Genomic DNA, 25,496 nt, shown 5'->3' with positions numbered 1-25,496 from the left:
ATAGTATACCATGATTTGCCATGTTTTAGTATGATTTACTATGATTCTAGGATCATTTACCATAGTTTACCATGATTTACTATAGTATACTATGATTTACCATGTTCAAGTATGATTTACTGATTCTAGCATAATTTACCATAGTTTACCATGATTTACTATAGTTTACCATGATTTACCACGATTTAGCATAGTTTACCATGATTTACTATAGTATACCATGATTTACCATGTTCAAGTCTGATTTACTGATTTTAGCATGATTTACCATAGTTTACCATGATTTACTATAGTATACCATGATTTACCATGTTCAAGTATGATTTACTATGATTCTAGCATGATTTACCATAGTTTACCATGATTTACCACGATTTACTAGTTTACCATGATTTACTATAGTATACCATGATTTACCATGTTCAAGTATGATTTACTGATTCTAGCATGATTTACCATAGTTTACCATGATTTACCATAGTTTACCACGATTTACCACGATTTACCATAGTTTACCATGATTTACTATAGTATACCATGATTTACTATAGTATACCATGATATACCATGTTCAATTATGATTTACTGATTCTAGCATGATTTATCATAGTTTACCATGATTTACCATAGTTTACCATGATTTACCATAGTTTACCATGATTTACTATAGTATACCATGATTTACCATGTTCAAGTATGATTTACTATGATTCTAGCATGATTTACCATAGTTTACCATGATTTACCACGATTTACCATAGTGTACTATGATTTACTATAGTATACCATGATTTACCATGTTTTAGTATGATTTACTATGATTCAAGGTTGATTTACCATAGTTTACCATGATTTAGTCAAAAGAGCCAAGTCCCATCTCTATACTATGTTTTGATGCAGAGATATACGTTTTGCTAAACGGTTGCTAGGATACTCTCTTTGGTTGCTATGGAGTTACTTGGCAGCTGCCAATGATGAAATTCCAAAGGCTTCTTGTCAGTATGAATGATATAAACCAACTCCCATGCCTCTGTGACATTCAGAATGGAAGATATCCCTCTTTGGATTTTGGTTGCTAAGGTGCTCGACAATGGTTGCTAGGGAGGGGCTTGGAAGTGTTGAGGTGATTCATGATTGGCTGTTTACTGCCCCGAGTCAAATGAGACCACCCCCATGTTTCTATGACAATTCAGTCTGGAGATATCTCTTTGAACTCTTTCAATGGAAGTCTATGGAACTTGTTGCTAAGGGGCTCTAAATGGTTGCTAGGGCGTGGCTTGATAGCTTCACAATGATCCTGAGAGACTGATTGGTCGTCTGAGTAAAATGAGCCCTCCCCCTTGTCTCTATGACACTGTGATCCAGAGCTATGTTCAATACAAAGTCCCTATGCAATTTATCATAGTAGGAAAAGCATGTGTGTTTCACGGGACGTTCCTTCCCCATAGTAAGTCAATGGGGCAACTTTGGGCATCTCCTGCCCCCCAGGGGTGCAACTTTTACCCCATTGTGAGGTATGTTCTTACAGAGCCTGTCAGCCTCTTCAAATGTGGCAAATCACACATTTCTGCGAAATCCTCGCTCAGAGCTACGTGTGGTCAAAGTTCGTCGCAATGTTAAGTCAATGGGACTTTTTTGGCCGCTTTTTCGCCCCTGGGGCGAACACCGCACCCCCGATCGCTTATAAAAGTCATAGCACACCTCTCCTTAATGAGCCAGTCGATTTGACACCTCATTCATGGCTCTGAGACAAACGGTGCGGGGCGAGTTACGCGCCAAACTTTGTCCAGAATAATAATAATAATAATAAGAATAATAAGTATGAGCAATAACAATAGTGATGCCTTGCTTTCAGCAAGCACCACTAATAACTAGAATGTACATTTCCTGAAGAAAATGTGAAGTGGTGCTTGCAGTGGCAAAACTCGCCACTCGGTTGCTAAAGTGCGTTTAGCTAGTTTTTAGCAAGATTCTAACAAAATTATCATCATGCTAGCATTATAAGCATGTGACTAACATAATGCTAGCATGTTGCTATCATGGTGCTAATATGATTAGCATGTTGCTAGCATCATGCTAGCATGTTTTTAGCAAAAGCTAACGTGAATGTAGCTAGCATGATTAGCATGTTGTTAGCATGATGCTAGCATTTTTTAACAAGATGCTAACATGAATAGCACGTTTGCTAGCATGTTTGTAGCAAGAAGCTAGCATGATTAGCATGTAGCTAGTATCATGCTAGCATTATTAGCATGTTGCTAGCATCATGCTAGCATTATTAGCATCATGCTAGCATCATGTTAGCATGATTAGCATGTAGCTAGCATGATGCTAGCTTGTTTTACCATGTTGCTAGCATGGTTTACCATGATTTACCATAGTTTACCATGATTTACCACAATTTACCATAGTTTACCAGATTTACTATAGTATACCATGATTTACCATGTTCAAGTATGATTTACTATGATTCTACCATGATTTACCACGATTTACTATAGTATACCATGATTTACCATGTTCAAGTATGATTTACTGATTCTAGCATGATTTACCATAGTTTACCATGATTTACCATAGTTTAACATGATTTACCACAATTTACTATAGTTTACCATGATTTACTATAGTATACCATGATTTACCATGTTCAAGTATGATTTACTGATTCTAGCATGATTTACCATAGTTTACCATGATTTACCATAGTTTACCATGATTTACCACGATTTACGATAGTTTACCATGATTTACTATAGTATACCATGATATACCATGTTCAAGTATGATTTACTGATTTTAGCATGATTTATCATAGTTTACCATGATTTACCATAGTTTACCATGATTTACCATGATTTACTATAGTATACCATGATTTACCATGTTCAAGTATGATTTACTATGATTCTAGCATGATTTACCATAGTTTACCATGATTTACCATAGTTTACCACGATTTACCACGATTTACTATAGTATACCATGATTTACCATGTTGAAGTATGATTTACTGATTCTAGCATGATTTATCATAGTTTACCATGATTTACCATAGTTTACCATGATTTACCATAGTTTACCATGATTTACTATAGTATACCATGATTTACCATGTTGAAGTATGATTTACTGATTCTAGCATGATTTACCATAGTTTACCATGATTTACCACGATTTACCATAGTTTACCATGATTTACCATAGTTTACCACGATTTACCACGATTTACTATAGTATACCATGATTTACCATGTTCAAGTATGATTTACTGATTCTAGCATGATTTATCATAGTTTACCATGATTTACCATAGTTTACCATGATTTACCATAGTTTACCATGATTTACTATAGTATACCATGATTTACCATGTTGAAGTATGATTTACTGATTCTAGCATGATTTACCATAGTTTACCATGATTTACCATAGTTTACCATGATTTACCACGATTTACCATAGTTTACCATGATTTACTATAGTATACCATGATATACCATGTTCAAGTATGATTTACTGATTTTAGCATGATTTATCATAGTTTACCATGATTTATCATAGTTTACCATGATTTACCATAGTTTACCATGATTTACCATAGTTTACCATGATTTACTATAGTATACCATGATTTACCATGTTCAAGTATGATTTACTATGATTCTAGCATGATTTACCATAGTTTACCATGATTTACCACGATTTACCATAGTTTACTATGATTTACTATAGTATACCATGATTTACCATGGTTTAGTATGATTTACTATGATTCTAGGATGATTTACCATAGTTTACCATGATTTAGTCAAAAGAGCCAAGTCCCATCTCTATACTATGTTTTGATGCAGAGATATACGTTTTGCTAAACGGTTGCTAGGGTGCTCTTTTTGGTTGCTATGGAGTTACTTGGCAGCTGCCAATGATGAAATTCCAAAGGCTTCTTGTCACTATGAATGATATAAACCAACTCCCATGCCTCTGTGACATTCAGAATGGAAGATATCCCTCTTTGGATTTTGGTTGCTAGGGTACTCTCTTTGGTTGCTAGGGAGTGGCTTGTCAGCTGCCAATCATGAAACTCCAAAGGCTGCTTGTCAGTATGAATGATATAAACCAACTCCCATGCCTCTGCGACATTCAGAATGGAAGATAACCCTCTTTGGATTTTGGTTGCTAGGGTACTCTGTTTGGTTGCTAGGGAGTGGCTTGTCAGCTGCCAATCATGAAACTCCAAAGGCTTCTTGTCAGTATAAATGATATAAACCAACTCCCATGCCTCTGTGACATTCAGAATGGAAGATATCCCTCTTTGGATTTTGGTTGCTAAGGTGCTCGACAATGGTTGCTAGGGAGGGGCTTGGAAGTGTTTAGGTGATTCATGATTGGCTGTTTGCTTCCCCGAGTCAAATGAGACCACCCCCATGTTTCTATGACAATTCAGTCTGGAGATATCTCTTTGAACTCTTTCAATGGAGGTCTATGGAACTTGTTGCTAAGGGGCTCTAAATGGTTGCTAGGGCGTGGCTTGATAGCTTCACAATGATCCTGAGAGACTGATTGGTCGTCTGAGTAAAATGAGCCCTCCCCCTTGTCTCTATGACACTGTGATCCAGAGCTACGTTCAATACAAAGTCCCTATGCAATTTACCATAGTAGGAAAAGCATGTGTGTTTCACGGGACGTTCCTTCCCCATAGTAAGTCAAAGGGGCAACTTTGGGCATCTCCTGCCCCCCAGGGGTGCAACTTTTACCCCATTGTGAGGTATGTTCTTACAGAGCCTGTCAGCCTCTTCAAATGTGGCAAATCACACGTTTCTGCGAAATCGTCGCTCAGAGTTATGACTCGTCAAAGTTTGTCGCAATGTTAAGTCTATGGGATTTTTCGGACGCTTTTTCGCCCCTGGGGCGAACACCGCACCCCCGATCGCTTATAAAAGTCATAGCACACCTCTCCTTAATGAGCCGGTCGATTTGACACCTCATTCATGGATCTGTGACAAACGGTGCGGGACGAGTTACGCGCCAAACTTTGTGTGGAATAATAAAAAGAAGAATAATAATAACTAGAATGTACATTTCCTGAAGAAAATGTGAAGTGGTGCTTGCAGTGGCAAAATTCGGCACGGTTGCTAGGGTTTTACTAGGTGGTTGCTATGGTGTTCTGGGAGGTTTCCAAGGTATTATGGGTGGTTGCTAGGGTGTTGCTAAGTGGTTGCTAGGGTATTCAGTGTGGTTGCTAGGCAGTTGCTAAGGTGTTTACCATAGTTTACCATGATTTACCACGATTTACTATAGTTTACCATGATTTACTATAGTATGCCATGATTTACCATGTTCAAGTATGATTTACTGATTTAAGCATGATTTACCATAGTTTACCATGATTTAGCACGATTTACCATAGTTTACCATAATTTACTATAGTATACCAGGATTTACCATGTTCAAGTATGATTTACTGATTCTAGCATGATTTATCATAGTTTACCATGATTTACCACGATTTACCATAGTTTACCATGATTTATTATAGTATACCATGATTTACCATGTTCAAGTATGATTTACTGATTCTAGCATGATTTACCATAGTTTACCATGATTTACTATAGTATACCACAATTTACCATGTTCTAGTATAATTTACTGATTCTAGCATGATTTATCATAGTTACCATGATTTACCATGATTTACCATAGTTTACCATGATTTACTATAGTATACCATGATTTACCATGTTCAAGTATGATTTACTGATTCTAGCATGATTTACCATAGTTTACCATGATTTACAACGATTTACCACTAATTACCATAGTTTACCATGATTTACTATAGTATACCATGATTTACCATGTGCAAGTATGATTTACTGATTCAGGCATGATTTACCATAGTTTACCACAATTTACCACGATTTACTATAGTTTACCATGATTTACTATAGTATACCACGATTTACCATGTTCAATTATAATTTACTGATTGTAGCATGATTTACCATGATTTACCATATTTTACCATGATTTACTATAGTATACAATGATTTACCATGTTCAAGTATGATTTACTATGATTCTAGCATGATTTATCATAGTTTACCATGATTTACCATAGTTTACCATGATTTACCATAGTTCACCACGATTTACCATAGTTTACCATGATTTACCATGTTCAAGTATGATTTACTGATTCTAGCATGATTTACCATAGTTTACCATGATTTACCATAGTTTACCATTATTTACCACGATTTACCATAGTTTACCATGATTTACTATAGTATACCATGATTTACCATGTTCAAATATGATTTACTGATTCTAGCATGATTTACCATAGTTTACCATGATTTACCACGATTTACCATACTTTACCATGATTTACTATAGTATACCATGATTTACCATGTTCAAGTATGATTTACTGATTCTAGCATGATTTACCATAGTTTACCATGATTTACCACGATTTACCATACTTTACCATGATTTACTATAGTATACCATGATTTACCATGTTCCAGTATGATTTACTGTTTCTAGCATGATTTATCATAGTTTACCATGATTTACCATAGTTTACCATGATTTACTATAGTATACCATGATTTACCACGATTTACCATAGTTTACTATGATTTACTATAGTATACCATGATTTACCATGTTTTAGTATGATTTACTATGATTCTAGGATCATTTACCATAGTTTACCATGATTTACTATAGTATACTATGATTTACCATGTTCAAGTATGATTTACTGATTCTAGCATAATTTACCATAGTTTACCATGATTTACTATAGTTTACCATGATTTACCACGATTTAGCATAGTTTACCATGATTTACTATAGTATACCATGATTTACCATGTTCAAGTCTGATTTACTGATTTTAGCATGATTTACCATAGTTTACCATGATTTACTATAGTATACCATGATTTACCATGTTCAAGTATGATTTACTATGATTCTAGCATGATTTACCATAGTTTACCATGATTTACCACGATTTACTATAGTTTACCATGATTTACTATAGTATACCATGATTTACCATGTTCAAGTATGATTTACTGATTCTAGCATGATTTACCATAGTTTACCATGATTTACCATAGTTTACCACGATTTACCACGATTTACCACGATTTACCATAGTTTACCATGATTTACTATAGTATACCATGATTTACTATAGTATACCATGATATACCATGTTCAATTATGATTTACTGATTCTAGCATGATTTATCATAGTTTACCATGATTTACCATAGTTTACCATGATTTACCATAGTTTACCATGATTTACTATAGTATACCATGATTTACCATGTTCAAGTATGATTTACTATGATTCTAGCATGATTTACCATAGTTTACCATGATTTACCACAATTTACCATAGTGTACTATGATTTACTATAGTATACCATGATTTACCATGTTTTAGTATGATTTACTATGATTCAAGGTTGATTTACCATAGTTTACCATGATTTAGTCAAAAGAGCCAAGTCCCATCTCTATACTATGTTTTGATGCAGAGATATACGTTTTGCTAAACGGTTGCTAGGATACTCTCTTTGGTTGCTATGGAGTTACTTGGCAGCTGCCAATGATGAAATTCCAAAGGCTTCTTGTCAGTATGAATGATATAAACCAACTCCCATGCCTCTGTGACATTCAGAATGGAAGATATCCCTCTTTGGATTTTGGTTGCTAAGGTGCTCGACAATGGTTGCTAGGGAGGGGCTTGGAAGTGTTGAGGTGATTCATGATTGGCTGTTTACTGCCCCGAGTCAAATGAGACCACCCCCATGTTTCTATGACAATTCAGTCTGGAGATATCTCTTTGAACTCTTTCAATGGAAGTCTATGGAACTTGTTGCTAAGGGGCTCTAAATGGTTGCTAGGGCGTGGCTTGATAGCTTCACAATGATCCTGAGAGACTGATTGGTCGTCTGAGTAAAATGAGCCCTCCCCCTTGTCTCTATGACACTGTGATCCAGAGCTACGTTCAATACAAAGTCCCTATGCAATTTACCATAGTAGGAAAAGCATGTGTGTTTCACGGGACGTTCCTTCCCCATAGTAAGTCAATGGGGCAACTTTGGGCATCTCCTGCCCCCCAGGGGTGCAACTTTTACCCCATTGTGAGGTATGTTCTTACAGAGCCTGTCAGCCTCTTCAAATGTGGCAAATCACACATTTCTGCGAAATCCTCGCTCAGAGCTACGTGTGGTCAAAGTTCGTCGCAATGTTAAGTCAATGGGACTTTTTTGGCCGCTTTTTCGCCCCTGGGGCGAACACCGCACCCCCGATCGCTTATAAAAGTCATAGCACACCTCTCCTTAATGAGCCGGTCGATTTGACACCTCATTCATGGCTCTGAGACAAACGGTGCGGGGCGAGTTACGCGCCAAACTTTGTCCAGAATAATAATAAGAATAATAATAATAAGAAGAATAATAAGTATGAGCAATAACAATAGTGATGCCTTGCTTTCAGCAAGCACCACTAACTAGAATGTACATTTCCTGAAGAAAATGTGAAGTGGTGCTTGCAGTGGCAAAATTCGGCACGGTTGCTAGGGTTTTACTAGGTGGTTGCTATGGTGTTCTGGGAGGTTTCCAAGGTATTCTGGGTGGTTGCTAGGGCGTTGCTAAGTGGTTGCTAGGGTATTCAGTGTGGTTGCTAGGCAGTTGCTAAGGTGTTTACCATAGTTTACCATGATTTACCACGATTTACTATAGTTTACCATGATTTACTATAGTATGCCATGATTTACCATGTTCAAGTATGATTTACTGATTCAAGCATGATTTACCATAGTTTACCATGATTTACCACGATTTACCATAGTTTACCATAATTTACTATAGTATACCAGGATTTACCATGTTCAAGTATGATTTACTGATTCTAGCATGATTTATCATAGTTTACCATGATTTACCACGATTTACCATAGTTTACCATGATTTATTATAGTATACCATGATTTACCATGTTCAAGTATGATTTACTGACTCTAGCATGATTTACCATAGTTTACCATGATTTACTATAGTATACCACAATTTACCATGTTCTAGTATAATTTACTGATTCTAGCATGATTTATCATAGTTACCATGATTTACCATGATTTACCATAGTTTACCATGATTTACTATAGTATACCATGATTTACCATGTTCAAGTATGATTTACTGATTTTAGCATGATTTACCATAGTTTACCATGATTTACAACGATTTACCACTAATTACCATAGTTTACCATGATTTACTATAGTATACCATGATTTACCATGTGCAAGTATGATTTACTGATTCAGGCATGATTTACCATAGTTTACCACAATTTACCACGATTTACTATAGTTTACCATGATTTACTATAGTATACCACGATTTACCATGTTCAATTATAATTTACTGATTCTAGCATGATTTACCATGATTTACCATAGTTTACCATGATTTACTATAGTATACCATGATTTACCATGTTCAAGTATGATTTACTATGATTCTAGCATGATTTATCATCGTTTACCATGATTTACCATAGTTTACCATGATTTACCATGGTTCACCACGATTTACCATAGTTTACCATGATTTACCATGTTCAAGTATGATTTACTGATTCTAGCATGATTTACCATAGTTTACCATGATTTACCATAGTTTACCATTATTTACCACGATTTACCATAGTTTACCATGATTTACTATAGTATACCATGATTTACCATGTTCAAATATGATTTACTGATTCTAGCATGATTTACCATAGTTTACCATGATTTACCACGATTTACCATACTTTACCATGATTTACTATAGTATACCATGATTTACCATGTTCAAGTATGATTTACTGATTCTAGCATGATTTACCATAGTTTACCATGATTTACCACGATTTACCATACTTTACCATGATTTACTATAGTATACCATGATTTACCATGTTCCAGTATGATTTACTGGTTCTAGCATGATTTATCATAGTTTACCATGATTTACCATAGTTTACCATGATTTACTATAGTATACCATGATTTACCACGATTTACCATAGTTTACTATGATTTACTATAGTATACCATGATTTACCATGTTTTAGTATGATTTACTATGATTCTAGGATCATTTACCATAGTTTACCATGATTTACTATAGTATACTATGATTTACCATGTTCAAGTATGATTTACTGATTCTAGCATAATTTACCATAGTTTACCATGATTTACTATAGTTTACCATGATTTACCACGGTTTAGCATAGTTTACCATGATTTACTATAGTATACCATGATTTACCATGTTCAAGTCTGATTTACTGATTTTAGCATGATTTACCATAGTTTACCATGATTTACTATAGTATACCATGATTTACCATGTTCAAGTATGATTTACTATGATTCTAGCATGATTTACCATAGTTTACCATGATTTACCACGATTTACTATAGTTTACCATGATTTACTATAGCATACCATGATTTACCATGTTCAAGTATGATTTACTGATTCTAGCATGATTCACCATAGTTTACCATGATTTACCATAGTTTACCACGATTTACCACGATTTACCATGATTTACTATAGTATACCATGATTTACTATAGTATACCATGATATACCATGTTCAATTATGATTTACTGATTCTAGCATGATTTATCATAGTTTACCATGATTTACCATAGTTTACCATGATTTACCATAGTTTACCATGATTTACTATAGTATACCATGATTTACCATGTTCAAGTATGATTTACTATGATTCTAGCATGATTTACCATAGTTTACCATGATTTACCACGATTTACTATAGTTTACCATGATTTACTATAGTATACCATGATTTACCATGTTCAAGTATGATTTACTGATTCTAGCATGATTTACCATAGTTTACCATGATTTACCATAGTTTACCACGATTTACCACGATTTACCATAGTTTACCATGATTTACTATAGTATACCATGATTTACTATAGTATACCATGATATACCATGTTCAATTATGATTTACTGATTCTAGCATGATTTATCATAGTTTACCATGATTTACCATAGTTTACCAAGATTTACCATAGTTTACCATGATTTACTATAGTATACCATGATTTACCATGTTCAAGTATGATTTACTATGATTCTAGCATGATTTACCATAGTTTACCATGATTTACCACGATTTACCATAGTGTACTATGATTTACTATAGTATACCATGATTTACCATGTTTTAGTATGATTTACTATGATTCAAGGTTGATTTACCATAGTTTACCATGATTTACCATAGTTTACCACGATTTACCACGATTTACCATAGTTTACCATGATTTACTATAGTATACCATGATTTACTATAGTATACCATGATATACCATGTTCAATTATGATTTACTGATTCTAGCATGATTTATCATAGTTTACCATGATTTACCATAGTTTACCATGATTTACCATAGTTTACCATGATTTACTATAGTATACCATGATTTATCATATTCAAGTATGATTTACTATGATTCTAGCATGATTTACCATAGTTTACCATGATTTACCACGATTTACCATAGTGTACTATGATTTACTATAGTATACCATGATTTACCATGTTTTAGTATGATTTACTATGATTCAAGGTTGATTTACCATAGTTTACCATGATTTAGTCAAAAGAGCCAAGTCCCATCTCTATACTATGTTTTGATGCAGAGATATACGTTTTGCTAAACGGTTGCTAGGATACTCTCTTTGGTTGCTATGGAGTTACTTGGCAGCTGCCAATGATGAAATTCCAAAGGCTTCTTGTCAGTATGAATGATATAAACCAACTCCCATGCCTCTGTGACATTCAGAATGGAAGATATCCCTCTTTGGATTTTGGTTGCTAAGGTGCTCGACAATGGTTGCTAGGGAGGGGCTTGGAAGTGTTGAGGTGATTCATGATTGGCTGTTTACTGCCCCGAGTCAAATGAGACCACCCCCATGTTTCTATGACAATTCAGTCTGGAGATATCTCTTTGAACTCTTTCAATGGAAGTCTATGGAACTTGTTGCTAAGGGGCTCTAAATGGTTGCTAGGGCGTGGCTTGATAGCTTCACAATGATCCTGAGAGACTGATTGGTCGTCTGAGTAAAATGAGCCCTCCCCCTTGTCTCTATGACACTGTGATCCAGAGCTACGTTCAATACAAAGTCCCTATGCAATTTACCATAGTAGGAAAAGCATGTGTGTTTCACGGGACGTTCCTTCCCCATAGTAAGTTAATGGGGCAACTTTGGGCATCTCCTGCCCCCCAGGGGTGCAACTTTTACCCCATTGTGAGGTATGTTCTTACAGAGCCTGTCAGCCTCTTCAAATGTGGCAAATCACACATTTCTGCGAAATCCTCGCTCAGAGCTACGTGTGGTCAAAGTTCGTCGCAATGTTAAGTCAATGGGACTTTTTTGGCCGCTTTTTCGCCCCTGGGGCGAACACCGCACCCCCGATCGCTTATAAAAGTCATAGCACACCTCTCCTTAATGAGCCGGTCGATTTGACACCTCATTCATGGCTCTGAGACAAACGGTGCGGGGCGAGTTACGCGCCAAACTTTGTCCAGAATAATAATAATAATAATAATAAGAAGAACTAGAATGTACATTTCCTGAAGAAAATGTGAAGTGGTGCTTGCAGTGGCAAAACTCGCCACTCGGTTGCTAGGGTGTTGTACATGATTGCATACGAGCCAACAACCATGCCTGTACGATGTTGTGGAGCTGAAATATGGCTTCTATATGTTGCAATATGGTTGCTAGGTGGCTCTAAATGGTTGCTAGGGTTGCACAGTTACCATGGTGATATTTACAGACTGTTTTCCAACTGAAACTAATGAGCCAACCCCCATCTCTATACAATATTCTGATGCAGAGATTTAGGTCTTGTAAAATGGTTGCTAGGGTACTCTGTTTGGTTGCTATGGAGATGCTTGTCAGCTGCTAATGATGAAACTGCAAAGGCTGCTTGTCAGTATGAATGATATAAACCAACTCCCATCTCTATACAATGTTCTGATACAGAGATATTCGTTTTGCTAAACGGTTGCTAGGGTACTCTGTTTGGTTGCTATGGAGTTGCTTGGCAGCTACTAATGATGAAACTGCAAAGGCTTCTTGTCAGTATGAATGATATAAACCAACTCCAATCTCTATACGATGTTCTGATGCAGAGATATACGTTTTGCTAAACGGTTGCTAGGGTACTCTGTTTGGTTGCTATGGAGTGGCTTGGCAGCTGCCAATGATGAAATTCCAAAGGCTTCTTGTCAGTATGAATGATATAAACCAACTCCCATGCCTCTGTGACATTCAGAATGGAAGATATCCCTCTTTGGATTTTGGTTGCTAGGGTACTCTGTTTGGTTGCTAGGGAGTGGCTTGTCAGCTGCCAATCATGAAACTACAAAGGCTGATTGTCAGTATGAATGATATAAACCAACTCCCATGCCTCTACGACATTCAGAATGGAAGATATCCCTCTTTGGATTTTGGTTGCTAGGGTACTCTGTTTGGTTGCTAGGGAGTGGCTTGGCAGCTGCTAATGATGAAACTGCAAAGGCTTCTTGTCAGTATGAATGATATAAACCAACTCCCATCTCTATACGATGTTCTGATGCAGAGATATATGTTTTGCTAAACGGTTGCTAGGGTACTCTATTTGGTTGCTAGCGAGTGGCTTGTCAGCTGCCAATGATGAAACTCCAAAGGCTTCTTGTGTCTATGAATGATATAAACCAACTCCCATGCCTCTGTGACATTCAGAATGGAAGATATGCCTCTTTGGATTTTGGTTGCTAGGGTACTCTGTTTGGTTGCTAGGGAGTGGCTTGTCAGCTGTCAATGATGAAATTCCAAAGGCTTCTTGTCAGTATGAATTATATAATCCAACTCCCATGCCTCTGTGACATTCAGAATGGAAGATATGCCTCTTTGGATATTGGTTGCTAGGGTACTCTGTTTGGTTGCTATGGAGTTACTTGGCAGCTGCCAATGATGCAATTCCAAAGGCTTCTTGTCACTATGAATGATATAAACCAACTCCCATGCCTCTGTGACATTCAGAATGGAAGATATCCCTCTTTGGATTTTGGTTGCTAGGGTACTCTGTTTGGTTGCTAGGGAGTGTCTTGGCAGCTGTCAATCATGAAACTAAAAGGCTGCTTGTCAATATGAATGATATAAACCAACTCCCATGGCACTGTGACATTCAGAATGGAAGATATCCCTCTTTGGATTTTGGTTGCTAGGGTACTCTGTTTGGTTGCTAGGGAGTGGCTTGGCAGCTGCCAATCATGAAACTCCAAAGGCTGCTTGTCAGTATGAATGATATAAACCAACTCCCATACCTGTGTGACATTCAGAATGGAAGATATCCCTCTTTGGATTTTGGTTGCTAGGGTAATCTGTTTGGTTGCTATGGAGTTGCTTTGCAGCTGCCAATGATGAAACTGCAAACTGTTCTTGTCAGTATGAATGATATAAACCAACTCCCATGCGTCTGTGACATTCAGAATGGAAGATATGCCTCTTTGTATTTTGGTTGCTAGGGTACTCTGTTGGTTGCTAGGGAGTGGCTTGGCAGCTGCCAATCATGAAACTCCAAAGGCTGCTTGTCAGTATGAATTATATAAACCAACTCCCATCTCTATACGATGTTCTGATACAGAGATATTCGTTTTGCTAAACGGTTGCTAGGGTACTCTGTTTGGTTGCTAGGGAGTGGCTTGGCAGTTGCCAATGATGAAACTGCAAAGGCTTCTTGTCACTATGAATGATATAAACCAACTCCCATGTCTCTGTAACATTCAGAATGTCAGATATCCCTATTTGGATTTTGGTTGCTAGGGTACTCTGTTTGGTTGCTATGGAGTGGCTTGGCAGATGCCAATGATGAAACTGCAAAGGCTTCTTGTCACTATGAATGATATAAACCAACTCCCATGTCTCTGTAACATTCAGAATGGAAGATATGCCTCTTTGGATTTTGGTTGCTAGGGTACTCTGTTTGGTTGCTATGGAGTTACTTGGCAGCTGCCAATGATGAAATTCCAAAGGCTTCTTGTCAGTATGAATGATATAAACCAACTCCCATGCCTCTGTGACATTCAGAATGGAAGATATCCCTCTTTGGATTTTGGTTGCTAAGGTGCTCGACAATGGTTGCTAGGGAGGGGCTTGGAAGTGTTGAGGTGATTCATTATTGGCTGTTTACTGCCCCGAGTCAAATGAGACCACCCCCATGTTTCTATGACAATTCAGTCTGGAGATATCTCTTTGAACTCTTTCAATGGAAGTCTATGGAACTTGTTGCTAAGGGGCTCTAAATGGTTGCTAGGGCGTGGCTTGATAGCTTCACAATGATCCTGAGAGACTGATTGGTCGTCTGAGTAAAATGAGCCCTCCCCCTTGTCTCTATGACACTGTGATCCAGAGCTACGTTCAATACAATGTCCCTATGCAATTTACCATAGTAGGAAAAGCATGTGTGTTTCACGGGACGTTCCTTCCCCATAGTAAGTCAATGGGGCAACTTTGGGCATCTCCTGCCCCCCAGGGGTGCAACTTTTACCCCATTGTGAGGTATGTTCTTACAGAGCCTGTCAGCCTCTTCAAATGTGGCAAATCACACATTTCTGCGAAATCCTCGCTCAGAGCTACGTGTGGTCAAAGTTCGTCGCAATGTTAAGTCAATGGGACTTTTTTGGCCGCTTTTTCGCCCCTGGGGCGAACACCGCACCCCCGATCGCTTATAAAAGTCATAGCACACCTCTCCTTAATGAGCCGGTCGATTTGACACCTCATTCATGGGTCTGAGACCAACGGTGCAGGGCGAGTTACGCGCCAAACTTTGTCCAGAATAATAATAATAAGAAGAAGAATAATAAGTATGCAAGAGAACACTAATGATGCCTTGCTTTCAGCAAGCACCATTAATAATAAGTATGAGCAATAACAATAGTGATGCCTTGCTTTCAGCAAGCACCACTAATAAGAAGAATAATAAGTATGAGCAATAACAATAGTGATGCCTTGCTTTCAGCAAGCACCACTAATAATAAGTATGAGCAATAACAATAGTGATGCCTTGCTTTCAGCAAGCACCACTAATAAGTATGAGCAATAACAATAGTGATGCCTTGCTTTCAGCAAGCACCACTAATAATAATAAGAAGAATAATAAGTATGAGCAATAACAATAGTGATGCCTTGCTTTCAGCAAGCACCACTAATAAGTATGAGCAATAACAATAGTGATGCCTTGCTTTCAGCAAGCACCACTAATAATAAGTATGCAAGAGAACACTAATGATGCCTTGCTTTCAGCAAGCACCATTAATAATAATAAGTATGCAAGAGAACACTAATGATGCCTTGCTTTCAGCAAGCACCATTAATAATAAGTATGCAAGAGAACACTAATGATGCCTTGCTTTCAGCAAGCACCATTAATAATAAGTATGAGCAATAACAATAGTGATGCTTTTAAAAAAGCACCACTAATAATAATAATAAGTATGCAAGAGAACACTAATGATGCCTTGCTTTCAGCAAGCACCATTAATAATAATAATAATAAGTATGCAAGAGAACACTAATGATGCCTTGCTTTCAGCAAGCACCATTAATAAAAATAATAATAATAAGTATGCAAGAGAACACTAATGATGCCTTGCTTTCAGCAAGCACCATTAATAATAAGTATGCAAGAGAACACTAATGATGCCTTGCTTTCAGCAAGCACCATTAATAAGTATGCAAGAGAACACTAATGATGCCTTGCTTTCAGCAAGCACCATTAATAAGTATGCAAGAGAACACTAGTGATGCCTTGCCTTTGTCAAGCACCACTAATAAGTATGAGCAATAACCGAGCAAGCACCGCCTGCCATGCTTTCACGCTCTCAAAGGGAGTCAGACTGCTATTTTCTTCAATCCAGAAAACTAAAACCTTACCATCACTGAATAGGCATTGATCAACTCTTGGCCTTCTCGATATGTTCGGGATGCCGGGCTGTCCAGCGTGGACTCAGCAGGCCCCCGGGCTGCAGGCTTCGACTCACAACCGCCATGTGCTCACTCAGGAGAGAGAGGACTCTCTCAACCACAACAGCATCGAAACCACCATGCAAGTTCATATCTTCTCCATCCAGCAGAGAAGAAAACGATTGCAACTTGTACAGTGACATTTGACACTCATGGACCCATCAACGAACTCAGTTTTCAACCACTTCAAGAATTGTCCACTGCACAGACCATGCAAGTATCAATTTAATGAGGTGCTCTGAAAATGATAAGCTGATGGTTCTTTTCATAGTTAAATAGATCTTTTCCATAGTTCCATTTCCTGCTTCCGGTTCCATATCACTCACCATTTTACCTATGCATGTATGTATGTATGTATGTATGAATGTATGTATGTTTGTTTAGTTTAGTTATGTTTGTGATTTAGTTAATAAAACTTGTGCACAACATGTATTTGGTTCTGATTCTCTGCTTGCAACAAAGTCCCTTTTACGATCTTGATCTTGTTACATGCTCTAAGCGCTGTACATGCTAAGAGATAATTATCTTTTGGTGGCCATGAAAGATACGCTTTTCTTAGAATAAATGAATAACCAAAAGAGTTCGTTGGAACTGATTAATTGATTGTAATATTAATTTAGCTACCTCAAGTTAATCCAATTAACCGACCCAAATATTAATAATTAATCATAATTGATAATTATGAGTTAGTATTAATATTTCCCCTTTGAGCTAATTTTGTTACACATTTCTTACATTACATCTTTCATTTCAGTCTCTTTTGCACGCGTGGGCGTGGTCACATTAAAGGGACACTCCACCCATTTGCATTAAGCTTTGCATTGTTAGAAACCCAGTCATACTATTGAATGGTGGTGCAACACTCTCTCATTTTCCCCTGAGACGGGAGAAATCCGTTATTTACCTTTTACACTTCCTCCTACAATGACGCAAAAATCGTCATTTTGCGTCATTGTAGGAGGAAGTGTAAGAGGGGGGGATTTCTGTTGAGACTACAAGCACTAGTTCCTCATCTTTCCCAGGGGGCGGGACCCGCTCACGCTACAGACCTATTACAGATCAGTGGGTGGGACTTTACTCTCTGAAACTGAAAGCAATATTCTCCATCTTGTTTGAAGCTAAGCTAACAGGCGCTGTGGAGACAGATGTAAAGTAATGACAATAGCGGAGAAGAGTGCTCAATATGATATAGAAGAAGAGGATTTCGGAAGTCTGATGCTTGAATCAGGTGTTTGTGGCTACCTTTACAAGCCGCATTGTAGCGAAGAGCAGCCGAGGCAGAAGACCTGCCTGCCGCGGACGAAGAGCCCGGACTGGCTCGAGTTAGGGCGGACTGGTGGCGCCGGTGATCTCACTATGCAACTCATAGACTGTAAGATGCAACTACGAACACAGAGATAGAGTCCGTCTGCGGCAAAGAATTTCAACGATGACAATTTCTCCTGGACGAAATCTCTGAATCAGACGAGGACACAGACGTTTGTGTTGAGAACTATCCTAGTTTCGCACCGCATATGTTCTGACTGAACATCCAGGTACCATGCAATAATTCACCTTTTCGAAAGAAATACAAACGAGGAGTAATGCACTAATGAGTTCGCCAACTAACTAGACATTTTGTGTGAATGTGAAATGAATTTCAAGCTCTGGTGGTAGCTAGCCTTGTAGACGGAAGAGTGATTTCTCTTATAGGCAGATATGCGCTTTCTGGATTAGTGTGAGTGGCTTGCGGAGCTGTGCAATGTGGTGCATTGTGGGAGTTGTTGTCTTTCATACAAATGCAAAATTCAAATTTTGAATCCGATCATTTAGAAGTACACACTTAAATGTAAATAAAGATATATGGCTCATAAATGTGTGACAAGTATTCGCTGAGATTCAGTTTAGAGACGTGCTCAAGAAAAAAAAGTTCACAGAGATGGATAGGCAGAAAGCACACCCTGTTTATTTTCTTTATTTTACAAAAGCACAATGTTTTATTTTGATTGTAAGTGGACACATACAAAAGTAGACATCTCACAGATTCTTTTTTCATATTTCTTTTTTCTGTATGACCATAAATGACGGAGTAATTTAAGTTTATTGTGCTACTATGTGAAGAAAATCCAGCAAAACGCGCCGGCGCATTTGCCGACCCCAGGGTTAAGTGTCCCCAACTAAGCAAGCCAAAAGCCAAAGGCGACAGTGGCAAGGAACCAAACCTCCATCAGGTGACAGAATGGAGAGAAAAAAACCTTGGGAGAAACCAGGCTCAGTCGGGGGGCCAGTCCTTCTCTGGCCTACGAACAAACAGTGTATGATTATGATTCAGGCAGTATTACAGCTCAGAAGTCAGATTGGATTGGAACATTCAGAATATTTATCCAGTTCCATCTGGTTGAAGATTGGAGTTATAATGCCGGTATGGAGACTGAATAATAGAACTGTATAATGTTCTATGTGTATGCCAGGTTAGAGACGTGTTTTTGGCAAGATTTAAAATGACAGTGTGTGTCTGCTTCTCAAACAATGCCAGGAAGACTATTCCAAAGTTTAGGAAATAAGGAAAAGGATCTACCGCCTGCAGTTGATTTTGATATTCTAAGTAATATCAACCAGAATTTTGAGATTGCAATAGACGTGAAGGACTATAATGTGTTAAGAGCTCGCTCAAGTACTGGGGAGCTGAACCATTTAGTGCTTTGTAAGTATTAAGCAAGATTAAAAAAATTATACAATGTTTAATAGGGAGTCAATGCAGTGTTGACAGAACCGGGCTAATATGGTCATACTTCCTGGTTCTAGTAGGAACTCTAGCTGCTGCGTTCTGGACCAGTTGGAGTTTGTTTATTAAGTGTGCAGGGTAACTACCCAGTAGAGCATTACAATAATCTAACCTTGAGGTCATGAACTCATGAACTAACTGCTCCGCATTTTTCATTGAAAGCATATGCCGTTCAGTAATATTCTTGGGTTTGCATGCTGCAACCGCCCCATTTTCTATGGGGTTCAAATCAGGTGACTGTGATGGTCAGCATTGGCCACTGTCTTCCAGAATCTTCCGGGACTTCTTCTGCAACCAAGCCTTGGTGGTTCCTCACTGACGGCACAATGTTTTCTCCTAGGACTTCCTGAAATACAAAAATGAATCCATCTTGCCCTCCACACGCTTCAGGTTTCTAGTGCTAGAGGATGCAAAGCAGCGCTAGAACATCACCGAGCCACCACCATGTTTGACTGTAAGGCAGTGTTTTTTCAGCATATGCTTCATTCTTCTTGCTCCAGACACACTGCTGATCCATAGGGCCGAAAAGGTCCAGTTTTTTTCATTGCTCCACAGAACAGAATCCCAAAACTTGTGTGACTTATTTATACTATTTTGAGCAAAATGAAGCTGACTTTGCTTTTGGGTCAGTAGTGGTGTAGTCTTGGAGTTCTGGCATGGAAACCATCTGTGTTTAGTATGCACCGTACTGTGCAAGCTGAAACCTCAGTGCCTGTTGCCACCAAGTCTTGCAGCAGGTCTTTTGCAGTCACTCAATGGTTTTTCTGAAACCGCCTTCTCAGAATCTGGTTGCAGCCGTTGATGGCTTCCTTTTTCTGCCCCGCCCAGGTAGTGTAACCACTGTTCCTTTAACTTTGAACTTGCAAACTATGATTCCAACGGTGTCTTTAGGAACATTTAGTGCCTTCGCTATCTTTTAGTATCCTGTTCATTGTTTGTGAACTTAACTTTTTGGACCATTCTTTTGACTTAGCAATATTTCTAACATACAATCAAACGTGACACTCCACAAACTTAGCCAGTTTGGGTATTCATGTGTTCTACACCTGTTTTGCAGATTTGTGCTGTTGTGAGGGATTCTATTCAGGGGGTTAAATAATTTTGAGACTGCAGAATAGGGGTGTGCCATATCATACCGTCCACGATAACACCGGTATACATTTTTACATGATAAAAAAAAGTGTCATATCGAAATATCAATGATATAGCGACGCGATGACGTATGGACCATTTACGTTCCCTAGCGCGCACAACAACAACACCTGTCTGAGAGTAAGAGCAGCATGTCAGTCTCCGATGACGATTTAGTACCTAAAATGTGAGCTACTTCTATAGTATGAAAGTGGTTTGGTTAAGAGGTCAGACAATATTTTGCAAAATATGCAAGAAAAAACTGAAACACAACAAACTTGTTTCACCACTTTAAGAAAAAACACATCGTCGAGTACAACCAGGCTATGAAGGTACGTGAGGAAGAGATACAAGCACTGGGCTCAAGTTTTGGCGCGAGATTGCGGGTATTGCACATCATTTTAACAATTCCTGCAGGTCTCCCACTTAGAATGTGGGAAATTCCCCCGCAAACATTGATTCACTTTAGCATGTAGATTGTATGAGTAGCCTAAATGAATCCACACAGATTATAAAATCAAATCAATCATTTTAAAACTTTTTAACTCTTTATTTGTATGTTTATTATTTTGTATACATTTTTGCTACTTTTTAAAATTTAATTCAAAGATTGAAATCAAGCTTCCTGGTCATGTGTAAACTCTTAACAACAAAATTACCCCATTGTAAAAATGCAACGAATGAGAAAACATTTAGGTGAGATAAATGTCATTTAAAAAAAATGATTTTTTTTTGCTTTTCTATATCGTCATAAATATCATTATCGCAAATATTCTTGAAACATCGTGATATAATTTTGAGGCTATATCACCCATCCCTACAGCTGAAGTCATTAAAAGTTGCATTTTCAGTTGAATTTGGAGAAACCACTTGAAACATTTGTTGTGTTGAGCTATTTAAATGACTTTTGTATGATTTGTTCATTCCAAACAGCTGAAAGTCTATCAATTTTGCCAATAATGGCCAATGTCTATCAATTTTGCCAATAATGAACAGAGTTTGCATTGATCTCCTCAGATCATTACTGTATGAATAGTGCTCGTTGTCAGGCTGTCAATTAGCGGATAATAAGACTACAAAATGAGACTGATAGTGACTGACATCTCTCTCTTCATTCAGATTACATAAACAGAGAATATTTGTTTTCGTTTTGAATTGGATATTTTAAATGTAGACTCTAATATGTTTTTAGATATATTGATCATGTCTGTGTGTCAAGTATTTGCTGAGTTTTGTTTCATTTTTGTGACGTCCTCCAGAAAAAAGTTAACGGAGACAGATATGACAGAAAGCACACCCTGTTTGTTTTCTTTATTTTACGAAAGCACAATGTTTTGTAAGTAGACCCTTTACAGTTTTGAACGATATATTGCTTTTATACTATGTATAGACACGTATGACCATAACTCGATTTCGCTGCTATGTGAAAAAAATCCACCAAACCGCACCGGTGCGTTCGTCGGCCCCAGAGATTTAAGTATGGTCTTCAGTGCCCATAATTGCAATGCATATGTTTTTTTTTTAAACCTTAAAATTGCATATGTTTCTCTACTACTTATACAGGGACTCCTGTTCACAGTGGCTCCTCCTCTCCTTTACCCTTGACACCGAGCAAGGATTACACTGCAGGGCTTTTCTCAGGGCTGGAAACCCAGAGGAACTACGAACTAAATGAGGTGAGTCCTAAACCCAGGTGCAAGAACCCTCAAGTCTTGTTTACTGTCAATAGTAAAAAGTCCCTATTAGACTTCAAATCTAATTTAAAATCTGAATCTGACAAACACATACTGCACTTGTATATTTAAAAAGAAAAATATGGCAAAGGGAATGTATGTGTTTATAACAAATTATAGGAAAATAACCCTATTTAAATATTCATGATCAAACTGTGTACATATGGTGTCATTGGTCACTCGAAATGTACAGAAATATTTTTAGATTTTCTTTACTTTCTGTAAAAACTGTTTTTACTGACTGTGTCCTGCTTTTAATGGTTTTATTCAACAATTGTATTAATAGTTGTTGTTGTTTTTACATTTAACCTGGGAAAAGTTGATAATTTCCATGAAATACTAATCTGACATATATATTTGAAGTTATAAGTTAAATAAGAAGTTATTATTGCAATGTAAGTTTAATTGTATATTAGAGATGATATTATATATTGATACCCAATTCTGATACTGAATACTTGTTTATATGTCCATGTTTTGTATAAGTTGTAATATGTTTTGAAACTAAGCATTTAAGTATAATTTTACTGAGATGTACCTGTATTATTGGCAGATATGGAGTGACAACTGTTATTTATGTGCATTTTATGTTGTGCATATTTTATGTAGTATATATGTGCATATTATGTAGTCTGCTATACTGTTACAAAGATCTCATTGATTTACATAACAAGCTAATATTAGTTCATTTTACTTTGTAACCATATAAATATCAGAAACTACACCAATTGCATATTTTTTCTCAGATTTTCTGATGTATCAATTGACAAATAATAGATGGATTGATAGATCACTGAAATAATACATTAATTTCCACAGAGCTAGTACATAGATCACTATTAATAATGAAAATATAGTAAATGTTAATAAAATTTTGAGACTTTTAAATTAGTGGATGGTTACATACAGTGGCCATTCTGTTGATGGCCATTCCATTATGTTTGAAGAACATCCCTGAGCATCCCTGGTGCAGGGTATTGTAGAGCATAGGCGAGAAAGAGAGAATTAAACTGTTATTTCTAACTTGCACTCATCCAAGGCTCTTTTATTCCTTCAAAGGTGCACTATGCACAAATTTCCAGTTACTGGAAGTTTCCAGTTTGTAAACACAACATTCAAACATGGCCCCTCCTCGTGGGTGGAACACCGCCAGAAGAACATGTGCTCTCCCTGATATTAGTTACACATGCAGCTCAACTGACTCAAGAGAATGCCAGTGGGAAGATGAGTGATGAGCTATGTTGAAAATATTTTTTTCAAATACTGTGTTTTTCATGCATAAATAGCATTTTTATTTTATTTTTCTGTAACAGACAGCAGTCAACAAAGCAATTGCAACATTAGTTAATGGTTTTTGTGTCGAAACAGGATACCTTTTTTGTCAACACAGACGAAAAATTCCCACCCTTACTAGCGCTGCATGCCGTTTTTGGCTGGAGCGACACACTCACTGGCCAAAAATACAAAGCAAAAAGCAACTGTAAAAATCTAGAACCCATCCCACCCCTGGTAGACTTCAAGAAAATAATAAAATACAAACATAGAAAGTAGACACACAAAAAAATATATAGTAATAATAAATCAATAAAAGAATTACATAGATGTTTAAAAAAACTTTACACAATATCAAAAGCATTATGCCATAAATTCACAGTCTTAACATTGGATCCATGCATATGAGAAGTTGAGAGTTCCATCGATATAATGTCCAACAAAGACACTGTCCATGTTCGTCTGTCCATTGTGTAAGGAGGTAAATATCTTTGTTGAATGGATAAGGTAAGGTCCCTAAAATTGTTTTTAAAAAATTACGTGGGGTCAAACAAATATCAGTGTCCAACAGATGAGAGAGGTCCAAAAACGTGAGAGAGAGAGGGACAGTCCCAAAAGAAGTACGTGTCTAGAGATCCGATTCATATAGAAACGTTTCATAGGATTCAAGTAAACCCTATGTAGTAATTTGCAGTGTATCATTTGATGATTGGGGTTCTTTGAAGACAGCTTAAACATCCTCCATACCTGATCCGAAAATAAAACATGCACATCTTCATTAAGATCTTTGGCCCAAACAGTTGTAATAGATAAGGGTTTGTATGAATGCTCAAGAAGATACAGATAAATAACTGAAACAGAAGAGGGAGATCTCTCAGAAGGAAGGATTCATTTGCGCAATGGGTGAATAGGTAAATGGGAGTCCCAAGGTATGCCCGAAGGGCCGATCTTATTCACAAATACATATAAAAAGATGCAGCTTGTAAATTATATTGGGCTTTAATGTTCTGAAATGTTTTTAGACCCATATCATCATAGATCTCTCCCAAAGTGTTTACTTTTTTTGTTCATTGCGGACAATGAAAAGGGGCCTTGCCAGACAAAAAAGTATTATAATGGAAAATAGGCGAATGCCAGATTGTAACTTGGTGTGTTTGCTTTTCGACTTCCCTGTGTCGAAAGTGGAGAGAAGATGAGTTAGAATAGGACCAAACTGAGATTTACACTGCCTTAGTGGAACCCCGGAAAAAACAAGATGCTTCAGTTCATAGGGATAAACTATAGATTCCTCAATTGCTCTTCCATGACACAGATGCATCAGGATCAAACCAGACTTATAAAGGGAGGAGAGTAAAGGTTTGAGCATTAAGTCTAAAATTAGGGAAAGACAGACCTCCATGTAATCTGCCATGCTGTAAGGTAGTCAGCTTGATTTGAGGACG

At 37.3% G+C, this 25,496-nt stretch overlaps 1 protein-coding gene across 2 annotated transcripts in view; it reads left to right on the top strand.

The window, feature by feature from the left end:
- LOC311285925 (MSL complex subunit 3-like) overlaps positions 1-25,496 on the top strand; it is a 256,522-nt gene that overhangs the window by 203,437 nt on the left and 27,589 nt on the right. For both annotated transcript variants that reach the window (XM_084401803.1, XM_084401804.1), the window contains exon 10: positions 22,613-22,725. In XM_084401803.1, coding sequence (XP_084257929.1) covers positions 22,613-22,725 — 113 coding nt within the window. The remainder of the gene's footprint in view (positions 1-22,612; positions 22,726-25,496) is intronic.

This window comes from Rutilus rutilus, assembly GCF_951802725.1.
Source record: "Rutilus rutilus genome assembly, chromosome: 2".
Taxonomy (NCBI): domain Eukaryota; kingdom Metazoa; phylum Chordata; class Actinopteri; order Cypriniformes; family Leuciscidae; genus Rutilus; species Rutilus rutilus.
The sequence above is the reverse complement of the archived record's forward strand: the minus strand, read 5'-3'. Positions and strand labels throughout refer to the sequence as shown.